The sequence below is a fragment of the Populus nigra genome, chromosome 12, assembly GCF_951802175.1.
Source record: "Populus nigra chromosome 12, ddPopNigr1.1, whole genome shotgun sequence".
Lineage (NCBI taxonomy): Eukaryota > Viridiplantae > Streptophyta > Magnoliopsida > Malpighiales > Salicaceae > Populus > Populus nigra.
In genome coordinates, this window is record NC_084863.1 from 14,604,283 (window position 1) to 14,627,694 (window position 23,412).

The 23,412-nt window shown below is 31.2% G+C and overlaps 2 protein-coding genes across 5 annotated transcripts; both read left to right on the plus strand.

The window, feature by feature from the left end:
* The first annotated feature begins 16,650 nt into the window (after positions 1-16,650).
* LOC133669352 (probable protein phosphatase 2C 52) lies at positions 16,651-21,165 on the plus strand. 4 transcript variants are annotated; one of them, XM_062089451.1, is made up of 7 exons: positions 16,653-16,816; positions 17,961-18,031; positions 18,163-18,665; positions 18,749-19,096; positions 19,225-19,342; positions 19,433-19,656; positions 20,446-21,165. In XM_062089451.1, exons 3-7 carry the CDS (start codon positions 18,408-18,410, stop codon positions 20,917-20,919), a joined length of 1,422 nt encoding a protein of 473 aa, XP_061945435.1. In that variant the 5' UTR covers positions 16,653-16,816; positions 17,961-18,031; positions 18,163-18,407; the 3' UTR covers positions 20,920-21,165. The 4 variants fall into 4 exon arrangements, with proteins under 4 accessions (XP_061945432.1, XP_061945435.1, XP_061945436.1 ...); XM_062089452.1 differs by lacking the exon at positions 16,653-16,816 and adding an exon at positions 16,851-17,749; XM_062089448.1 differs by lacking the exon at positions 17,961-18,031 and having other exon boundaries at positions 16,651-16,816.
* A 1,036-nt stretch (positions 21,166-22,201) lies between these two features.
* On the plus strand, positions 22,202-22,831 carry LOC133669353 (putative cell wall protein). Its single transcript, XM_062089453.1, has one exon. It carries the CDS (start codon positions 22,260-22,262, stop codon positions 22,548-22,550), a length of 291 nt encoding a protein of 96 aa, XP_061945437.1. The 5' UTR covers positions 22,202-22,259; the 3' UTR covers positions 22,551-22,831.
* Positions 22,832-23,412: the final 581 nt, after the last annotated feature.

Here is a 23,412-nt window from a genome sequence, read left to right on the forward strand (position 1 = left end):
TAACATGCTAAAGTAAAAAAAAAAATTATTTTGACATATTTTCAAGAGAAATATATTTTGGCAAAACACCCTACACCATAATACCAAACCCAATATTAATCTAATATTATGCACTCTATAGTTTTCTTTCCTAAAACAAATTTTGAGTCTAGTGGCTACAATTTCTCTTACTATATATATATATACTCTAATTAGTGGTGGGCAGTGAAATATAGGAGTTTTCTTCTTGATTGTGTATCCACTATTGATCAAGACAAATTATATATGTCAATTAAATGATTTTATTATCGATTTCATAAAAAAACTTGTGAATATATAATAGTTTATTAAGAGATTTTAATGGATATGTAAGTATATTTTAGAGGTCCAAATCTGTTTCTTTTTTTTTCTTTTTCTAGTATTTATATATGTCCAAAACTGTTTAGTTGAAACTTCACCAACAAAAAAACTATGATTTTTTTTTGAGATAAAGAAAACTAAAAAACTCTAATAGGAAAAAAAATGAAGTTTACAAAGAAAAATATATTGTTAATTTGGAGTTGAGATACAATTAGTAAGCTAAATTGTATTGGTTTGCTGCTTTTTTCATCAAACTGATGTTGTGGTTAATTATGATATAGTTTGTTTTCAGGTGATGTACGTGGAGCTTTGGCAGCTTGCATTGATCATTTAAAATTAAAAAAATAAACTTGCATTGACAATTTTATATGATCCAAATTGCAAAACACTTTTGACAAAAGTATATATTTTTATTGTATCGTATAAAGTGAAAAAGAAAAGAAATATATTAATAAGTACGTAGCCAGTTCATGACCAGAAGAGACACACGCATATATATATATATATATATATATATATATATATATATATATATATATATATATATATAAAAAGTATAAAAACGGGTAGAAATTTGTTGAAATTAAGCTAAACATGGGCGGCCTAATTAATTTTTTAAAAGTACCTCAGTTTTATTGCAAGAACATTATCCAATTAATTCTGTGTCCCAGAATCTGTCTCTGACTGTAAGGAAATTAAACAGGTTACTAGCTAGGCTTCCATTGTGTGCCAAAGAGAGGAAGAATATGTAGCCAAAAACAACATAAAAGAGAGAAGACTTAATTTCCTTTGGATTTAATAATTCACCATTGACGTGTTTTAATTGCAAGAATTTGTTGCCTTCTACGTACGTACAAGTGAGTGTTTCACTCATTGAAAATGTAAACCACATTTTTTACGTTATTATTAATGAAATAGAAACTTCTGTCTCTAGACAAAATCCACGGCCAAATTTATGTATAACTTCAAAAAAACAAAATTGATGTATTGGCTTTCTTTTTTACAATAAAATATTCCAACTAATCTGAGGGATAAAACATATATTGCTCTATTTACTTTACAAAATACGTGATGAAGTAATGAAAAAATCTCAATATTTGGACTTTACTGAAGGTGACTTATACCTGCAAAATAATTTTTTTATCGGAATAAAAGATCTTTCAATATTTAAATTAATAAATATATGAGGGATAAAACATGTATGTGAAAAGAGAGTATGGAGTAGAGAGGGTGATATATGATGTGAATTTGAGTGAAGTTGTATTTGAAATCTTCTTCTGTTTATCTAGTGATGGGGTGTATTTAATATTTATATAAATAATTTAAATAATTTTTTTTAACTCACAGCATTATTTGAAATCTCAAATTTTGTTTTTTTATTCTTGAAACTTTTAAATAAATCTTGAACTTGATTTTATTCTATTTATGATTTTTTATTTACTTTTAATTCCACGTAAAATATGAACAGTAACAATCATACAATATTTTGTTTTTAAAAAAACAAATAATGATTCCAGTTAATAACTTTGTGTTCATTAAAATAAACAAGAGATATATTAATAAGAAAATTTATCTATAAAAAAAATCAAATTAATTATATTTTTTGATTTAATAACAATAATAAATAATCCCTTCATACTTGGATTTTTTTTTATGTTTAACAAAATTTTGATTTCCCTACAGCGTAGTGCAAACATACAAACTACTAACTCCTACAAAAACCTAAGGTTTGTTAAGATTCTTCACTATTCATGTAAATAGTTAAGCACCTTTCACTATTTTTTTTTTAAATCTTCCTTAGATTTTTTTTTATTTGATCCTTTTGGAGCCTAATTTTATGAGATAAAAGTTTTCAATTGAATTAGAAAGATAAAATTTGAAGTGAGAAGACTACAATAAAAAACATAGAACTCATCATAAAACAATAAAGTTATTTATTTTGCCACAAACTGACCACGAAAAAATAAGAATCCTTGTGTGAATGAGTTTCTAATAAATGTGGTTTCTCTCTCTAAACATAACATCGTAGGAAAAGTATATTGGTTTTGGTTTTGTTTTATTTATTCGATTGATTTTTGTTTTATAGTGATTTTGGAGTGAGAAGTGGTTTATATAGGGTTTTATGATGTTTTTTAGGTATTTTAAGGTGACAATAAATAGAAAAATGATTTTTAAGGAAATTCCCTGAATTTTTAGGCACCACAGATATAAATGTATTCTAAGTAGCGGCTCAACAAGTGACATGTCATCGGCCATTGCATGCGATATATTGCCTGCTTAATAAAAAAAAATGGACACAGCATCGTCCGCTCCTGAGACAAAAGGAAATAAATCTAGACACAAGCCTGAGTTTTTTTTATTAAGGCTAGGTGCATTGGCCTTGCCTTTTTTATTTCCTTTAATTTAAGTTTATTTTTAAGAAAATAATTAATTTAAAATATTATTAATTTATTAATTTATTAAAATTTTAAATTAATTAAGAATATATATTAGATATGATTTTATTAAATGCCATTTATTTTTTATTTTATTTTCGAATAAGAGTTTATCAGTTTTTTTATACTATTAGCAATTTGTTTTACAGCCCATCATCATTTCTTAAAATTATGTTCGGTTGATTTCTTGATAGCATATTTTTTTTTTATTGTAATATAACTAAATAAAAAATTTATAACTAAATAAAAACTATTTTAAAAAATTGATTTTATTAAGCTCAGTTAAATTCATTATCTAATTCACGGCTTTAGAAGGTTATCTCAGATGGATCAGGATCGATCAAAAATATCACTATCTTGATATTTTTTTTAAAAAAAAATACTTATATATATATATATATATGAAAATAAATTTTGATCATTTAAAATAAAAGGTTTAAAAAGGTTGTGCTAATAGCAATTTCTTGATTGAAAACGTAAATGCCATCTCTATATATGCAAGCATTAATTATATAGAAACTTGAGTCTTGAGACAAAATCCACAGCCAAATTCATGTATAACGTAAAAAAGTTGTTATCCAGAAGTTCAAATGCATATTTCCTAAGGAATTTGATTCATTTGAAAATGTAAATGTTATCTGCTAGTAAAAACACCACCACTACTACTACAACAACAACATAAATAAATAATAGCCTATAAATATAAGAAAGTTATCTGTTATGAGAGATAAATATATCTTACATATATTAATAAAACAATAAAAATAATAAGTCTCTTAAGAGATTTTATATATACCTATGAGTATAAGAAAAACATTACATCAAGACAAACAATTATTTTAGATGGAGAGACATGATAGTTTCTTATACTTTAGTACTTTTTTTTAAAAATCGTTTAGGATCATACACATAGCCTTAATTAGAACTTGGTAATTGTTGAATTCAAATGCTTTATGCCATACCCAGGTTTTCTTGAGCTTAGCTGACTGCCAAGCTCAGGATTTTTAGATCTGGCATGTTTGTCAAACATACGTTCTCTCTTAGGCTTTGCTGACCATAAAGTCTAGGTGCTTTGGGTTTGACATGTTTGTCAGACTCGTTCTATCTCTAACTTGGCTAACTATCAAGTTCAAGCTCTTTAGTTCTGTCATATTTGTCAAACTCGTGTTATCCTATAATTGATTGACTACTAAGTCTAAGATTTTTTTAGTCTGGCATATCTTGAGCTTAGCTGATTGTCAAGCTCAAGTTCTTTAAGTATGGTTTGTTTGTCAAACCCAGACTATCTTAGACTTTGCTAAATACCAAACCTAAATATTTTTATTTGACGTGTTTACTATATCGATTTTACTTGTGTAAGATTTTTTTTATTTATAGAAATCTTAACCAAATATTTTGAATCAACAATTAGTATTGTGACCTGCAACTGAAATTAGAGAGAGTCCAAAAGGATTTTAAAAAATCCTTATAAGTTTAGATAATTAAATTTATTGAGATAGTGAAATGGTATATTAATCTCAATTAGGCAGCTCAACAACGATGAAAATCAATCCACAATGTCGGTTTACATGACCTTCATTTTTGGGCATGCACAAATCCACTTCAAATTCTGCATTATGCTTGCACTGATTAGCAGACTCCCATTATGAAAAGGCCTTTGAAATCCAGCAAATAATTGACTAATAGCAAAAGCTAAAATGATGATCAATTCTTTATAGAAATCTAATACGTAGACAACAGTACTCTACCTGGTGGATTCGTAGGTCAATGGCCGTATATCCGCAAATAATAGAATAATTAGTAGCAGGAAATAGGAGGTAGTACGTAGGTGATGCTGATTGCTGAAGATAGAATAAATTTCTCCGATGTATGACATGAGTCAACTTCTTCTTATTAATTTCAGACTAGCAATGGCAATTTAATTCAAAATTGATAGATGTCGATTCAGTTCAACCCCATTGGTTGAGTAAATTTTAGACCTGATAAATAATAAGTAAAATAAAAATATTATCAAACTTGATCCGTTTAGTTTATACTCATCAAAAACCCAAAATCCGATAAACTAAATATAAATACCAAAAAAATTCGACTCGCGGTAGCTGTTATCATCCCTAGCTTCTTTATTGGCAGTTAAGAAGCCCGGGGCCGAAACCCTTGCTTTTGAGCCCTAACTGTGTTCGCACAAGAAACCAGGATTAAGACAGCCATCCTCTCCATGCAGGACTTCCACGCCGGGCTAGGAACATGCCCTAGCTCATAAGGAAGGCATGACTCCAAAGAAAGTTCAAAGGGGTCCAACAAGAAGGGCCGACTTATCCAAGAGCCTGAGTGGCTCAACAGTGAACTCGTGGTGGAACTCGACTCGGCTCTGACATTGGAGAGGGTCATGCGTTTATGCGATTTGCACGTCATCCTGTTATAAATGAGCTCACACAGCGATGGTGGTGATGCCAGACACATTTGCGCTCTGTAGACGGCTGAGATGATAGGGTTTTTACTTCGAATAGAGCACCACCACCAGTTAGGAACTGATATCCTGGGCTAGATAATGCCTTGCCGTTTGTATCGCCTTCTCCATGTGTTTCACAGTTATAGAACCCCACAAAACACCATATCAGGCTGGTAAAAAGAGAGCATTCATAAAGCGAAGCACGATAGCAGTATATCCCCTTGCCTTTATCTTCTCTATTTACTATAAATTGCACACAATTTTACTCTTACATCAATACTGATTTAAATATCGAAAGGCCCTTTGCATGATACGAAGAACTTGTGTTTTTTTTGGGGGGCTCTTCTTTGTTAACTTACGAAGCCCGTCAATCTATTACAAAGATCAAGATATCTCTTAGAATTTATTGCAAACACTAAAAATCTGTGCATTCATGGGGATTTTGAGTGGGAATTATCAAACTTTGAGGAGGATCGAGTGAAAAAAAAAATAAAGTCTCTTTGTGAATCAATTAATAAAGTTGATTGTAAGTAGTTGGGGGGTTTAGGAGATTCAATTTGTAGTAATTATAAAAGATATTCCCATGTCGAGTCTCATTTATTAATGATTAATCGTAATTTAAAGTAAATCTCAACTATAATAGCCTTTTCTTTATCCCAGATGATCCTATAAATCCTAAGACAATCACTGTTAAAAAAGGGAAACGGGCATAGATTGATCTATCCGAAGGTAATATCAATTAATTTGGTTGTGGTTTAGAATTACGAGGGATCCTTGGAGTGTAGTAACAGTTGTGGTTCAAAATATTTTTTGTTTAAAAATATATTAAAATAATATTTTTTATTTTTTAAAAAATATTTTTAATATCAACATATCAAAACAATATAAAAATATAAAAAAAATTAATTTTAAATAAAAAAATTAATTTAAAAAAAATATATAGTTTCAACGGATTTCTAGACACTGTTAAGAAAAATGTTGAAAAAATTGTAACAACTTGTTAATCTAGCATTAATCCCCATGAAAGACTTGCTAAGTGGGAACCGTATATATAAATAACTTGTAACCATCTAGGTAGTGATCCAGTGGTAAGAGTTTGGGACCAAGAGGTTTGCTTCATTTGTGGTCTCAGGTTCGAGCCTGATTACTCATATGATAGCCACTGGAGGCTTTCATGGTCATTAATTTCAGGGCCTATAAATTAATCAAGATACACACAAACTGACCCGGACAACCACGTTAAACTTTAAAAAAAAAAATTATAGGTTTCCCATTACTATTTCAATTCAATGAAACATTGAAAAATTTGACCAGCACAGTGTGTGTGGATTGGTTGAGTAGATAACGTGTTGTATGGATAAGGATACAAATAAGGGATTAGAACATAGGGGCCCGGTGGATTAAACTACGAGAAGATAATATTTTACATACGTTTTCTATATTAAATATGGATTATCCACTTCTATTTCTTTATATATATATATATATATATATATATATATATATAGGTATTTTGGGATTAATTCTTGTACATAGAGATTGAATTTTATTTTCAAATCTAGAATATATAAATTAGATTATTCATATAAAAATTAAAGAATTTATAGAAAATTTACTTTAAAGAAAATGTTTGTACAATTCAACCCTTAATTTCAAACTAAAAGATCTAATTTTGTTTTTTTTTTTTTCACCGGGGGATATTTTAATAACTCAATGCATACAAGTAATTAGCATGGTAATATGACCTCATTATTCAAAGTCCTAAGCTGTATTCTTTGAGCTCTTAGTTCTAGCCTTCAATTAGCAATGTAGTTGGGACTAATCAAGTGACTTACACAGCAAGTCAAAACTTCATTATAAATTATATTTTTAATGATTTTGATAATTATTTATTTTTAGTTTTAAATTGATTTCTTTTTATATTTTTAGATCATTTTAATATATTAATGTTAAAAATAAATTTTTTTAAAATAATATATATTATTTTAATATATTTCCAACCAAAAACTTCTTCCAATTAAAATTTATATAGTCATGCAGGCATATTGCAACCATGTCAACACCCTCCCGTTTTGGATTATTTTATAATTAACCTGTGCCAAAATATGTCCCTTTTCTCCCTTGTAGGGAATGACATAGCTTCAAGATAAGATAACCTAAGACTTGAGGGTTTGGAAACAAGTGAAAGGTACATAATTACCTTGACCATTTCTTGAATTTTGTCTGCAAGGGTAAAATTTCGTAAAGGCCATGATAAAACTTGTCATTCCAAGAAATTTTGATCACTTGTACAGCATGGCTGTTTGTAATTTGATCTCAGAGAATTGAATTGTACTCTAATTTTTTTTTTTCTAAAGGGTACGGAGAGGGTGGTTAAGATGGTAGTTCAAAGTATTTTTTTAAAAAAATATACTAAAATAATAATTTTTTTATTTTTAATATCGGGACATCAAAACAATTCAAAAATATATATATAAAATTAATTTATAATAAAAAAATTCAAAATTTTTCAAAAACATCATTCAACAACACTTTGAAACACACCCTAAATTAGCTACATTGATCATATTTGGATTTGATGTTAATAGAAACTGTTCATTTCAATAATATATCTTTGTTCGATAAGTCATAAGTGATACATGTATAGATAATCAAGGGATTAAGATGCTTTACCAACTTTCAATTAATTGGTGATCACATGTTCCATCCCTTCTCATATTTAATTTGTTTGGTATTCTTTGTCTAATCATGCATTCAGTGCTCATATGCCACGATTATTCTTTTAAAATGCAGAGTTTTTGTTTGATAGTGGGAATAACTTGGTTTTTTCAACCCACATGGCGGCCTAGTACAATGAGTTTTTGGTATTATCATAGTCAAAACATATTAAATTTATGTTTTAAATATTTTTGTTATAATTTTAATATGTTGATATTAAAAATTAAAAAAAATTAAGAAAATCATTTTAATATATATTTTTAAAAAAATATTTATAAAAAATACCAAAAATATGTTTGATTGAAGTTAGGGAGATAGAAATTCAAAATAAATATTCCTGCAATTTTAAAGTGAATTTTGTTATTTGATAACAAGAAAAAATATGAATTTTTTCTGTCATCGTTATCTTTATCTTGTCTGTGTTAAAGATAAGAACTAAACGCTATCTAAAATCTATCAAATTGTTTGGTTTTCTACTAAAGATGGGAGAACTTTTTTGAAAGAATGGGCCAAGAAATTGCTATTTTTTGGCAACACTGGCTACCAATTTGTAAATCATGAGGAAATATCGAAAGGAACATTTTTAATTTATCTCTTTGGAAGATTTGATTGATAAAGAAACAATTTGTTTTTTCTAATTATCATGAAATGGCCTAAAATTGAGCCTAGATCAACTCATTGGCATGCCTATGACAAGGATGCTGAGGTTGTCTGGGTCAGACATGACATGGATAAGGTTGGCAATTAGGGTTTTGGAAGATAAAATGGTGGTGTACTGCTTTTCTTTCAAGCTTTCCACTCTTTTCTGCCACAATTACCGGCAAGAAAGTACTGAACGGACAACATCTCTAATTAGGACTAAGGCTGTTTGGTCTCTCCCTGTCAAGCCATGTTTATCTGCCATGATTTGGGGTTGAATGAATACGTTATTAGAAGCTAAATCGGATGCATGACCTTCAATCACACGCATCATCAATCAAGGTATTCCTACTACCTTTCTAGTTCTTTCTCTCCAAAGTTGGTTTCACTTTAAAAATTAGAAAATTAATTTATTTTATATATATATATTTTTTATGGTTTTGATATGCTGATGTTAAAAATTATTATTTTTATATATTTACTAGCAAAAATCACTTAAAAACAACGGCTAACACATTCTCGTACACTTCCTAAACCTCATATATCAAGTGTTATTTAAACTAATTCTAATCGCCTCTTCGTTGTTGCTCGCAATACCAAATAAAATCTAAGTGGTGAAATATTTTTTTTAATTTTTTCAAAATCAAACTAAGTGTTATTTAAAATCTAAGTGGTAAAATCAAAGTTTTTTTCAATTGAATATACATTAAAATATTTTTTTAATTTTTAATATCACCATATCAAAATAATCAATATCTATATATAATTTTGAACATCACCCTATCTAAATAATCAGTAATGTTGACTAAAACCACGTAGAATTGTTTGAAGGTCTTAGAGACCAAAATCCATTTAGATGGGCCAAGGAGTGGGAGGATATATTCAATTGAGCAATCGAGCCATTGAATCAAGGGTCCTGCTTTTATTATCTCCTTTAAGAAGTTAGTGGTTTTCTTTTTTTAAGGTTACCTTTTAGTAATATTCAACAAAGACTAATTTTTTTTAAAAAAATGCTAAATTTTATTTTAAAAATATACTTTCTACATAAAAAAAAAAGAAATAAATATATTAAAAAAACAATTTCTCGAATGTGGTCGAGTAGAGATGAGCAAACGTAATTTTAATCCCATAGAAGCCCATTTTAGGATTACTTAGAGTTTGAGAGGTTTTGGTGATCACAGCAAATGTGGTCGAGTAGTCCATCTAAAACCCACTAAGACCATTGCATCATTTTTTTAAAAAAAAATTTGGGCCAAGCAACCCAATGTACACAATAATTCTTTGAACACCAACTCACTTTCACACTTGAAATTGATGTATAATTTATTTTTTTCTTTTTATTCTGAATATTTTTTAACTATTTTTTTTTCTAAACAAGATATTATTTTATTATTATCTCAAAAAAAAACAAATACGGTTGATAACAAGAAGACATGTTTTATTATTTTTTCTATTTTAAAAACTTATAAATTCATTTCAAAATTATTTTACAGATAAATTTATTGTATATTTTTTTAAATACATCTCGTCTTTTTTATCTTGAAATACTAATTTAACGTTATGTAAAAACACATCATTCCTTCATGATATTAGTTTGATATATTAAAATGATTTAAATATTTTGCTTTTGTAGCCCTTTTACTTTTTATAAAATTGGGAAAAAGAATAATTAACGAGGACCCCAATCCACGTTGAGTACAACTTGGATCCATTCAACTTCCATAAACTAAGTAATCCAGCGTGCATTGGCCATACTTTCAAGAAGTTTTGATTTAAAAATATTGGAACATGAAGTTCTTTGCTTCGTAAAGAAGATAAGGTTAAAGCTTTGCCACCCCCTTTTAATCATGGTGTTTTGTACTGCTTCTTTGCATTATATATCCTTTTTTACTTTAAAAAGAAAAATGAGGGAAACTGTAGTTTTTACTTCTGCTGGTTATCCAATATCCTATTTGAAAATATAAATACTGTTGTTTTTTATTTATTTTTTTAAATTTTTTTTATATTAATATAACAAAACGATTCAAAATATAAAAAAAAAAATTAATTTTTAGCAAAGAAGACTTATAATTAATTGGGACTCAAATGTATCATTTAAACATCATTGCCAAGTCAAAATATAGTATTTAAGAACAATACAAGAGACTAAGAAACTAGCTGAAGGAGAAAATAGCATCAAGGATTAAAAATTATTTTTCATCTTCATGTTCTTTAATATACTCAAATCAAGTCCTTCTGTTACTTTTTTCAAGATTTCTTTCATATTTTACATATAAAACTAATAAAATTATATTAGTTTCTTTTTAATGTTTTTTTTTGTAATTAATAAATAAACTTAAGGGCAATTGGATCTTATGACATATATAAAATATATTTTGAAACAAATATGGGTGGCTCATGCAACACACACACTAGTAAGTGGGAGGAACTCATGCTTTTTGGATAGTGAGTGCGGGATTCTCTAATAGTCAAATATCACATTCAGCAATGGTGTTAAGAGGAGGCCTACTAGGATCTTATTGGTGGCAGGACGTGTGTCATCGGTGGACCAGTGGTGTGTCTTCGATAGATTTTCTTCTTCTTCTCCTTTCGTTCTCTCTTTTTTTCTTGGTAAAATACAAAAGTTTCATTTCCTTTGTTTTTTATATAGTTTGGTCTTTATTTTTTTTTATTGCTACTTTTTTATATCTTTTTCAAAATAATTTTTTCTTCAATTTTATCCCTTATTATTTATTTGATTTCATTTAAATTTTATATCAAATCTGGTCTTTATTCTTTTGATTGCTACTATTTTTTATCTTTTGTAGATTAATTTTTTTTCTTCAATTTCATCCCTTATCATTTGATTTTATTTATTAATTATATCAATTTTGGTTCTTATTATTTTAATTTTTTTTTAATTTTTATCATTTTTCTATTTGAATTCTGTTTTCAATTTTATTCCTCAACATTTAATTTTGATTAATTTTTATGTCAAATGTGGTCCTCTTTCTTTTTATTACTATTATTTTGTATTTGGATCCCTTTTTTTAACTTTTTTTTCCAATTTCATCCCTCATTATTTTGTGATTGAGAATTTTACTTTATTTTTTAAAGATTTTCCTTCTGTGAGGTTAATCCTAAATTCTTGATCATGATCACAGATTTCAAATATTAACACAAGTTAACTTTGATCTTTTTTTTTTGTTCTTCATTAAACTTTATCTTTTCCTGATCTCATCCTTCAATGTCTACTTTATTAGGAATTGGTATTCACACTTTTTTTATGGTGTTATTTCAATCTCATGTTTATGGTCACGAGGTCAATGAGTTAACCCGGGTTAACTCAAATATTTTTTCTCCATTGCTTTTTTTTAATTATATTTTTTTTGTTTCGCCCCTCGACATTGCATTATTTGATAATTGAGCTTTATTATTTTATTAAATTTTCTTTTGAAAGGGTTGCCTTGATATCACCATCAAATTGCAGATTTGACATGCTAACCCAAATTGACTCGAGTTGGTTTTTTAAACTTTTTTTCTTTGCTAGTTTTTTGTCGGTTTTTTTATTGTGTGGTTGTATTTTTTATTTATATTATCAAAATTATAAAAGTTTATTAAATCTAGTTAAGTCAATGATGCGAGTCTCAATTTTATTTCCTTATTTGGAACGATTGAGTCACCTAAGCATTGTTTTTATATATATATAAATGATAAAGTTTAGGTCAATCCTCAGCATAGCACAATCTACCTATCATCTGTAAGCTAATTCTCAACTGACATGAAGTTTATGGAAAGTTTGGCAAGTTTAAACAATCATGGACTGTTATTTATTTGATTAATCTATTCATGATTTTTTTTGTTACATGAAATTCATGATATGCATATCTTTATCAATATCATAATGCTTTAATTTTAAAAAAGCTATTCTTATTACTTGGGGATTTTTGCAATTTCACATTACTATAAATTGAGAGTGATTAAGTTTATTTTGGATTAAAATCAACAAGATCTGCTTAATAAAAACAATATACTTTAAGAAACTTGTAAAGGGACAGCATGTGATAAAAAGATATAGAAGAAAACTAGCCCATTGGTTTGTACTACGCCGTGGGTTGGAGAAAAAACACTTAAAAGCAACAACAAAAAATATCTAGATATTTGTAACATATCTCCTAAAAAAATAGATTTTAATCATGAATTGAATGATATTTTTATTTAATATTAAGATGGAAACACGATGGGTTAACCTGGTCTAATATGTGAGAGTTGTAGGGACAATCTTGAAAAAAACAAAATGAAAAGCTCAATCTTCAATTAACTCAATATTGAAGGATAAAAGTGGTAAAAAATAACACTTAACTAAAACAAAACTTAAGTGAATTCAAGTCAATCAAGCAAACTCATGATGCAAGTCATGCTCATCATCGGATTTAATAAAGCACGTGAGGTTTTTTTAAAAAGAAACATTTTCTTAAAAGGAAAAAAAACCATGTTAGACGTGTGTGGCCGGGATAGCAAAAGTAAATCATTGATAACAGAGGATGAAATTATAATTTTTTTTAGTTTTAAGCTATAAGAAAAAAGATCATCGATAATATATGATGAAATTAATTTTTTTAAATCGAGGGACAAAAAAGTATTTAAAAAAAACAAATAATAATTTGAACGCTGCGGATGAACACGTTAAACCTATGAAGCGGTTCATGAACTTGATTGGATTCAATGATTTCTTTTCTCAATTATTTTTAACTCAAATATAAAACAACAAAACTTAAAAAAAAAAGGATCCCAGGCACATTAGGCCAAAAATAATAAGCCTGAACGCATGTTTCATTTGTTAACAGGGTAGACGACATGTTTTTTTTTTAAATAAGACAACAGACGATGCGCCATTTGCTTTGTCCAAAATTCAACGACCATGGATCACCAAAAAAACATGGTTAGTTTTTTTAGTTTGAAAACGTATTTTTAACTTTTTTTTATCCAAAATACCTAGAAAACATCCCAAACACCTTGATAAATGTATTCATGATCTCAAAAAACCAAAACGATGGCTCAATAAACCAAAATTAACCCAAATAAAAAAACACTCTCGTGGTCAGATCTACCTTTTTAGGCAAGGAGAAGGAACAAAAACACATAGGTGAAGCTCCTTTCGTGAAATGGATTGCTACCAATTTCAATCATTTTGGTTACTGAAATCATCTTCAACGGCCTCTCTCTCTCTCTCTCTCTCTCTCTCTCTTCTCTTCCAAAAAAGATTGAAAATTAAAAAAAAAATAAACTTTGGTATCAAAATCAAATTTCTAAAAACTAAAATGATTGATCACTTGTAAACCGAAAATGGAGTGAGATTTGTGATTTCAAGAAAGTTTCAATGGAATCCACGCAAAATTGTGATATGTTAATTAACTAAACATTTATAAAACTATAATTGAAACAAAACACAGTTTCAACCACACCGCACCACACTCGTTTGTTTTTATATGACAAAAGTGCTTTTAAAAAAAATTATTTTATTTTATTTTTTCTTTACTTCAAATTAATTTGTTTTGTGTTTACATATTGTTTTGATGTGCTGATGTCAAAAATAATTTTTTTAAAATAAAAAAATTATTTTGATGCATTTCCAAATAAAAAACACTTCGAAAAATAACCGATATCGCACTCTCAAACACCTCCGCTCACCAAAGAATAATAATAATAAAAAAAGAAGTGGAGCAATGCATTGATAAATAGAGAGAGCAATAGTATAGTTTCATGTACAGAGAAAGAAAGCAACATAGCAAAGAAAGTAAAAGAAAATGGCCCCAATTTTAGACCATTTCGTAAAGACTCAGAGCATTAGCAAGAAACCATTCCAATTGGGTTGTGGAAACGATGGTGATTCTTTTGATCGTTCGACCTCAACACCAAAAGAATAAAAGAGAGAGAGAATATCTTGAAGTAAAGATATTTTAAGCATCGATTATTCTTGTTTTTATAACTGGGATTATGGGTTTACATATTGTTCTTGAATAAAAGATATTTTAATTTGTTTCCATATGGTTATTCTTGTTTTTATAACTGGGATTGTGAGTTTTGTCGAATTGATTTTTAAAAATATTACATCCCATAAAAATAAAATCAATAAAATATCTAATTATTTATAGAATTGTTATTATGTTCTATTCAATGGCTAAAAAGCTCTTGCAATGTTAATATTACAATTTTATCATTGAACTAAAAAAAACCCTAGCCACCATGGTTCACAATTTCTTCTTCTTTTTAATTTTCAATCTCTAGCAATGGATGGAAATTACCAAATATATGTTGGACATTATCAACATTTCTCTCAACACAACATAGTCTAATACACTAAATAGGAAACTTCTTATTTTTCTTTTGAGAATTTAGTCAAGAATTCAAGATATATAGTCTTCATTTTCCATATGAGAATTGTTGATGCTAAATATCAATATATATATATATATATATATATATTAATGTGAAATATATACGCAATATTCATCTCTCCTGCTAAATAATTCCCAAAACCAACACCACTCCATGCCAATAATAATGAAAATGTTAGCCCACATAGGCTGCATATGTACTCAAGGATTTATTTATTTTCCCCTTCTAGAGTTGTTGCATAATCAATGTGAAGGATATTAAATTATCCACCCATCTTAGCTAGACTTTTAAGAGCCGCCATCTCACCCCCCAATGGTTGGTGCCATGATGCATCTATTTATAGGGCTAGAAGATCAGCACCTGGCTACGAGTATTTTATTAATTTTAACCTTAAAATTAATAAAATACAAGTATCTTATATATATATAAAAAAATAATCGAACATAACTTATTTATTTGTATTAAATTCACCAGTTATTTAAGAGAAAACATGAATACGTGGCAATGAGGACTCGAAAGTCTAAACTTGAAGGGAAACTAGATTGTATCATGGCATCTTAGAAACATACAAGTAGTAGTGCACGGGCACAAATGATTATGGCATATAGCTAGGCATGATAGGAAATACAACTTCAAGAAGGCCCAGCTGAGGCCCATCAACTTTTCCCACCAATCTACCTCCAAAAATTTAAAGCATTCATGTAATAATTTTTTTTATTTAAATTAAGAAAAGAAAGGTGGTATTTAATTAAAAATAAAAGGGACAGAAAGCAAGCACGGAGGGTAAGTGATTGTGGGTGGGGCTTAATTCTACCACTTGCAATCACCTTTTTCATGGCCCAACATTTATTTATTTTATTTTGTTTTTCCCCTTCTACTGCCACGTCACGTGCCCAAAATCCCACCTCTTTCGAACCCTGAGCGTGTTGCCTTTCACAAACGCTCGACTTTACGTGTAAAACACACTCTCTTAGCCTTGACAAGAGACCCGTAACCTGACAATAGACAAGCACTCCTTCCGCTGCCTGCGCTCGTCTATGGACACGGATTCGAGATGTCGGCAATCTTCTTGTGAGTATATTTTTGAACATAATTTTATAATGTAGTAAGTTCACTTGGTAAGAACAGGCAGGACTAAAAATAAATTTTAAGATGATTTTTAAAAATAATAATAATGATATTAAAACAATGAAATATTTGATTGATTTTAATTCTAGTTGATGTAAGTTAATTCATTAAATTTACTATTTTTTTTTCGATTAATATGGGTGTCTGGGTCAGCTTGCATGTACCTTGATTAATCCCACGAGTTCTAAAATTAACAACCATGTAAGCTTTTAATAGCTATTACATGAGTAATTATAAGATTTCAAACATGAAACTATAGAAAAGACAAATTTTTTAGTGTGAAATTTTTACTACTGATTCACCATCTAAACAACTTATAATTTTAATCATAGAGATGATCGCAGTGAGCTGACCGGGTTGGATTGTTCCCAAACACTACCGGACACCATCGTTCTTCCTGCATCTCAGCTTCAAGCTTTTGGCATGAATCAATCCTAACGCGCTCAAGAGATGCGAGTGTTGGTTTCTTCAACAACAAAATTATCTAAAAGAAAAAAAAAAATCATGATTTGGGCTTTGTGCCTACACCCTTAACACAACAGTTACTGCCGGCCATCCCCCCCTCGCTATTAATGCAGACACACAAACCACTCTCCTTTCTCTCTCTCTCTCTCTCTCTCTCTCTCTGAATTTTTTCATATCATCTAAACTTGTTTCTATATTGTTTTGCTTTGTTCTTCCAATCCTAAACTCTGAAGTTGTTTCACTTCTCAACAAAATTTTCTTGAAGGTCAGTCTTTGTTTCAGTTTTTACTGTCCCTTTTCAGGAATGTTGCATGTCTTTTGATGACAACTGTGTTTTTCTCTGTTAAAGATAATGGTAGCATTAATTTCAGTTTGTCTTTTGATGATCCGCTGATATAAAAAAATATGATTTTAATATTTTTCTAAATAAAAAATAATCGCAATTATATTTCCAAATATCCTCTTAATGCAAGAGGTTTAAAGGTCTGACACATGGAAGTTAAAGTGTTCGTTAACAAACTTCGTTTGGTTACTGAGAAAACTGAGGAAACCAAAAGAGAAAGAAAGATGCTTGCTTTATGGATTATGGGGTGTTTTTGTTTACAAAAATTAAAACTTTCTGTTCTCTGGTATACTATACCAGATGGGGTTCAAAAAAAGGGAAAATTTGAATTTGTGCTCTTTGTTTTTTGGTTTCTTTTTTGAAATTCTGTGGCTGGCCAAAGAGGGAAACAGAGCTTGACTTGAGTTAGTTTCTAGTACTAGTAAATTTTGTGTGTTTATGTTAAAGATAATTATGTAATGGTTACTTGATATCTTTGTTACATTCTCTTTTTAAGGCCATATTTTGATTCGGTTTTGACAAAATCGTACCTTTGTTTCGTCCTTTTCTACTTTTCTGTTTCTGCTTTATCACTTCTTGGTTTTCTCTCTCGTGGGAATTCAAAGTTCTACGTTTTCTCTCTCCCTCTCTCTTTACTTTGAAATAATGGTCTAGTCTTAGTTCTGAATTGCTTTTTATAAAGTGGAAACTAGTTACAAAAGGATGTATAGTTTGTTCTATTTTTAAGCCTTTTATGGACGATCCCCCATAAATATGAGGGTTTTAATTAAGATTGTGCCAAATAATATGCTACTTGTTGTCAACTCTTTGTGTTGATCTCTTCTTTGGTTCTCCTGTGATGCTCAAACTTAAAAGGTAAACATTTAAGAATCATGTAAATATATTCCATTTTATTGTTTTGATTGTAGTGTATTTTGATGCATTTTACTATGTAGGACAGACAGGTTTCTTTTTTCTGGTTTGTTCTTGAATTTTATGCTCCCTATTCTCCTCTATTTGTCGGCTTCAATTTTTTAATTAGTAGTTTGTGGATTATTAAATAACATGTTTATATCTCTCCAAGTAGTGCGACAATTAAGTGAATCCTTATGAAGGACAAGATACTCGGACAGCGTTTTAAGAATATGCCATTCCAAGGTCACATGGAAGATTATTAAATTTGGTTTTGTTTGATTTGTTGAGAGTTTAGTTACTCGCAGTCATTTCTGGTTTCTAGCAAGGTATTTAATTAACAATCAATCAACTGTTGTCTTCTTGCTCGTGTTCAGCTGGTTCCATCGTTGATTCAAGCAATCGCCTATGGATTGTATTTGACCAAGATAAAGAAGACCATGGATTTCTACATCGAGGTGTAACGTGATTTGTGGGGGAATCTTTAGTCTTTTGGATAGCCTTTTTCTTGGTTGACTAGCTAGCAAATCTCAGAATTTAATGTGAGATCTGTTCTGGCAATCGGAGGAAACTTGTCAATTATTTACACCACGCATGTCTTCTTTGTTCTGCGGTTGAGCAAATGGGGGCTTGTGTTTCAACTAGTCGGAGTACTTGCAGTAGTAAGAGCAATGGAGAGCCAGTTCCTCCCCCTTGCTTGGGGATCGGTTTTTGCGGGCAAAAGAGAACTAAAAGGACATTCTCTGATCATTTAGTTACACTTCAGCATTTACCATCCATACCTAACAGGGTTTTCACCAATGGAAAGAGCCGAACTTCATGTATATTCACACAACAGGGTCGCAAGGGAATAAACCAGGATGCAATGATTGTATGGGAAGTAAGTTTTATTCTTTCCGTTGAGATTAACTTTTAATGACATTTGGAGGTTTTTTTGCTTGGTCACACTATGGTTCTTTGTAGGATTTCATGTCTGAAGACGTGACCTTCTGTGGTGTCTTTGATGGTCATGGTCCACATGGCCATCTTGTTGCCCGCAAGGTGAGGGATGCCCTGCCAGTAAAATTACAATCATTCTTGAACTCTTGTCAATCAAGACAAAATGGACCAGGTCAAACCTGTTTCATGGGGAATTCAAAGAAATCAGATGTTGGGGATTTGGACAAGGATGGCTCTGTCGAGGATAAATTGAATTCTTTATGGAGAGAAACATTTCTGAAGTCATATAAGGCTATGGATAAAGAGCTGAAATCCCATCCCAATTTGGACTGCTTCTGCAGTGGGAGCACAGCTATTACTATTGTAAAACAGGTATTGTGGGATTAAAGCTCATTCTTGATATTGCATTCATTTAGCTTTGGTAGGAAGTAAAGCTTACTCCTCATGTCCCATTTATTTAGATTTAGCCTTATCGAATACGTTTATTTGTGAATTTAAAGGGATCGAATCTGTTCATGGGATATATTGGGGATTCCCGTGCAATCATGGGATCCAAGGACAGCAATGATTCCATGGTGGCAGTCCAGTTGACTGTTGATCTGAAGCCTGATTTGCCAAGTAGGTCATATGCATTATAATTATTATGTATTTTGATGTTATACTCATCTTTGCAAACCCAATAGTTGATTTGAAACCAAATTGCTGCAGGGGAGGCTGAAAGGATTAAGCGGTGTAAAGGTAGAGTCTTTGCATTGCAAGATGAACCTGAAGTGCCAAGAGTTTGGTTACCATTCGATGATGCCCCTGGTCTGGCAATGGCTCGGGCATTTGGGGATTTCTGTTTGAAGGAATATGGAGTGATCTCAATACCTGAGTTTTCACACCGGACACTTACAGACAAGGATCAGTTCATTGTTCTTGCCTCAGATGGTGTATGTTTTCTCCTCTGATATTTTCTCCTAGCAATTCCTTTTCTAATCTGTTAATATTGAATCTGATTTTCTTCCATTTTGTGATACTAGTTGATGGATCATTTTAATTTGATATTTTTAAGGTCCTTTGTTTGCTGACTAAAAATTTAGGGACTGTCGTTAAATATGTGAATGCCTTTGACATTGTTTGATATCCTGTATACTGCGTAGCAGAGAGGAAAGCTTGTAGAGGAGTGTTGAGTGTATTCATATACCAATCAAGCAATAGCACTTTTTGAAAGGCATATAAGAACAAAAGCTCATTGTGGTGGATGGTCCAAATTTATTTCTCACATGTATGTAGGTTCTGACTGTGAAACATGTGCATTATCTTTGATTGTATTGCCAAAGTCGTTGGAGTTCTCATTCTCACTCAGATTCTGCTTAATAGCAGCGAAATGTTCTTGGTGCATGGAATTTTTTGTTCACTGTTCCCTTTTGATTATTCGGTACATGGTGACACCTCTTCTTTTGTCTCATCCATGTTATTGGATTTATTTTTATAACTTGTGAACCAATTCAATTCCTAAAACATCTAAATGGGCTATTAGGAAATATATCACAGTTGCAGTGCAACTCCTACATGCTGTCAAGAACATCCAAATTCATCAAGATTAACAGTAATGCAATATTGAAGCTAATGATGCGAAAGCAATCTTGGAATGCTAGAATTATAACCTTGTTATGGTTGTTTTTGAGATAGCGCTTGGCAATATATGTGTGCTAACTATTAAGTTTGAATTGCTTCAGGTTTGGGATGTCTTGAGCAACGAAGAGGTGGTTGAGATTGTATCCTCTGCTCCAACACGGGCATCAGCTGCAAGAATTCTGGTGGATTCAGCTGCTCGTGAATGGAAGCTCAAATACCCAACTTCAAAGATGGATGACTGTGCTGTAGTGTGCTTATTTTTGGATGGGAAAATGGACTCAGAATCTGATTACGATGAACAAGGCTTTTCTTCAGCGACTCTTGATCAGAGCAATCATTCTGGTAATGCTGCTGAGTCAGATGATGGGCAGAAATCCGAGCCATGTTTGCAAAGAAACTTTACTGTCAGATCTGCTGAAGAAAATGATACTTATGGAAGACTAGCAGTTGAAGTTGATGGAGATGGCGAAACAGTGAGTGCTGATGATCAGAGTTGGTCAGGTTTGGAAGGTGTCACACGAGTTAATTCACTTGTTCAACTTCCAAGATTTTCTGAGGAAAGGCCAGACCCATAATTTTTGTGGTTATCTACGTAAATGAAAAGAGGCTGCCATCATAGTAATATTTTGGCCCTGGGGCCGCATTATATTCAAAGAACGTCCTTTTGTTCTGGTGGCATAATGTTTTGAAAATTTACCCTGGTAAATGATTGCCACAGCCTCTTGTTTTGTTTTATGTTACAGAAATGTAGAAAGACAGCTTTGTTCAGAGAATTGAACCTAATCAACATAGCTCTGTTAATATGATTTTGATTCTGTCAAGATTCTGAATGTGCTTATATTGATCGTGTTGGAAGATAAAGTCCTGCGTTCACTCCAAAAACTAGTGATTAAAGGAACACTTCACTTGGCTTGCCTGTGATGGATTTTCTTCCTGTTTGAATCCAGCTCCCTTTTAACTAGTCACTGGTACATCATTTTCAAATGTGCCGAGAGACTGGAAGCAATAATTTATTGGTAGTCTCTTCTTGGTATGGCGGTCGAAGTCAGGACTTTGTAGTTGCTTTGGTGCAGGTTATAGTACTGAGAGCAGTCATTTCATGCATAACATGTGTAAAGTGGAAGACCCTCTTCAGATTCCAATCCTCCATGTAAATTCTATAACTTGCAGGTTTGGCTTAGATGGTGATTGAGTTTGCTTCCCACAATATCATTTTAAATTCAAATTAATGGGAGGCTGCAACAAAGCATTCTTGTTAACATATCAATCTGAAAGAGGATGGACTGTCCAGTACTCACTTTGAAGAGATTTAATCTGAGAGAGAGAATTCTATTTCCATCAGGACTAAGTTGAAGTAATATTGCATGAAATACAAGTTAACATTACGAACATTAAATGCAGTATTGCAAGGAAAATCATAGCATATCAACAGCTACAGGAAGGGGCAGACATGCCATTAATAGATCCTCATAGTCCCGTAAGAACAGAGATGTAGGTGGAGAGACAGGGGACCAATTTAATGGCCGCCAAGCTTGGTGATGAAAAATAAGACCCAAAAATTAGGTAAACAAGGTTAGCTCTGCAAGTTTCAACAAACCACCTTACAATGCACTTCCAAGAGCCTCCCATGCAATTCTTAGAGGAAAATTCCATGGCCTTTAAGAGGAAAACAGCATTGTCATAGCTTAACTAACCACAAATGAAAAAAAGAAGAGAGACTCGTGGAAGCCATAAAAGTATATGCTTACCCTATCTTCATGCGGTATGGATTTAACCAAATAGAAACGGCTACTTAAGTCGCCGCGAAAAGTTCACCTAACTCACTCAAATCCTGACCATAAGAAGAGCAACACTCTTCTCACTTCTTCATCAATCACTGCTAACATATCTCATCTGCTAGCTTTGTAGTCATAAAATGGCTTCCAAATCACAGTTCTCTCTTCTCGCTCTCCTTGCCCTGCTTGCAATATCCGGGCAAGTACTCGCAGGGCGTCAGATTCCGAATAATGTGGATGTGAAACAGCCTGATTTCCTGATATCTGACAACAGTTTTCTCATTCCAGGCATTGGACGGGTGCTGGTTCCACCAACTCCCAGCTTTCCTTCTTATGATCCACATATGGGCATTGGTAACTATAGTCCAGGTGGAGACGATACATTCCCTCCAATTCCTAATGGTGGTGTTTTGACAGTAAACCACCCTTGAGAGCAGTATGCGGGCTGCTGCTTTTTAATAAAAAGCTATGCTAGTTGCATTTGTTTTATCTTTTAATCAAGTATCCTAGATACATGAATTTATGTAATGTTGTGGCAGGGAAGCTGGGGTCTGTTAAGCTTGCTTACATGGAAATTAAGTGTGCTGCATGTACCAGTCCAAGTTTGTCCCTAGAATGTAATGATCACTTTATTCTGTCTTCTTTATTGTTTACTTTCAATATTGTTGTAATTGTATGGTTTTTATGAAGACTGAAATTCTTAGCTATTAAATTGAGCTTCTGCAGGTAAAAGCCCTACCAGACAATAATGACAGATCAATTTCAATGCATTACTACTAATCTTTTCAGGTATTCCCTGGCCATTTTTATGGTTCTTCACCTGCATTTTACATGGCCAGTTCATCAATGAAGAGAGATTTTGTTCTTGTAGTTCACTGGTAGTGTAAAACATTCACTTACTAGACAAATCAAGAAACCTATTCATCAGTATAATTTAGTGTTTACTCTTCAATATAAGTAGATGCAGATGAAGGAAGAGCTTCTAATGACAAAAAGGAAATTAAGGGACTCATTTGCCCCCTTTTCTCAGGAAAGTACAATGAAAAAGACATAATTGATTAGATAACACACAATCTAATACATAAATTTCATCCTTGATTGATTAAAAACTAGGATTTGTGCACTAAATCACTGAATCTTTACATCGCCATCACCACTACTGATCTATATGATTTTGTTTTTCCACTTTAAGAAGTCTTATTCAAAACCAAACTTAATGAAGGTGGCTTGTTGTAACCATCAGCAACATTTACATTGATCTCTTCCTTCTACGAGCTATCCACTTCTTTTCAT

Excerpts from the sequence above, each read along its gene's own strand:
- LOC133669352 (XM_062089448.1), top strand. The coding sequence starts at position 18,408 with ATGGGGGCTTGTGTTTCAACTAGTCGGAGTACTTGCAGTAGTAAGAGC. Across the intron at positions 19,097-19,224 it reads CTATTACTATTGTAAAACAG|GGATCGAATCTGTTCATGGG; the intron begins GTATTGTGGGAT and ends GTGAATTTAAAG. Across the intron at positions 19,657-20,445 it reads TTGTTCTTGCCTCAGATGGT|GTTTGGGATGTCTTGAGCAA; the intron begins GTATGTTTTCTC and ends GAATTGCTTCAG.
- LOC133669353 (XM_062089453.1), top strand. The coding sequence starts at position 22,260 with ATGGCTTCCAAATCACAGTTCTCTCTTCTCGCTCTCCTTGCCCTGCTT.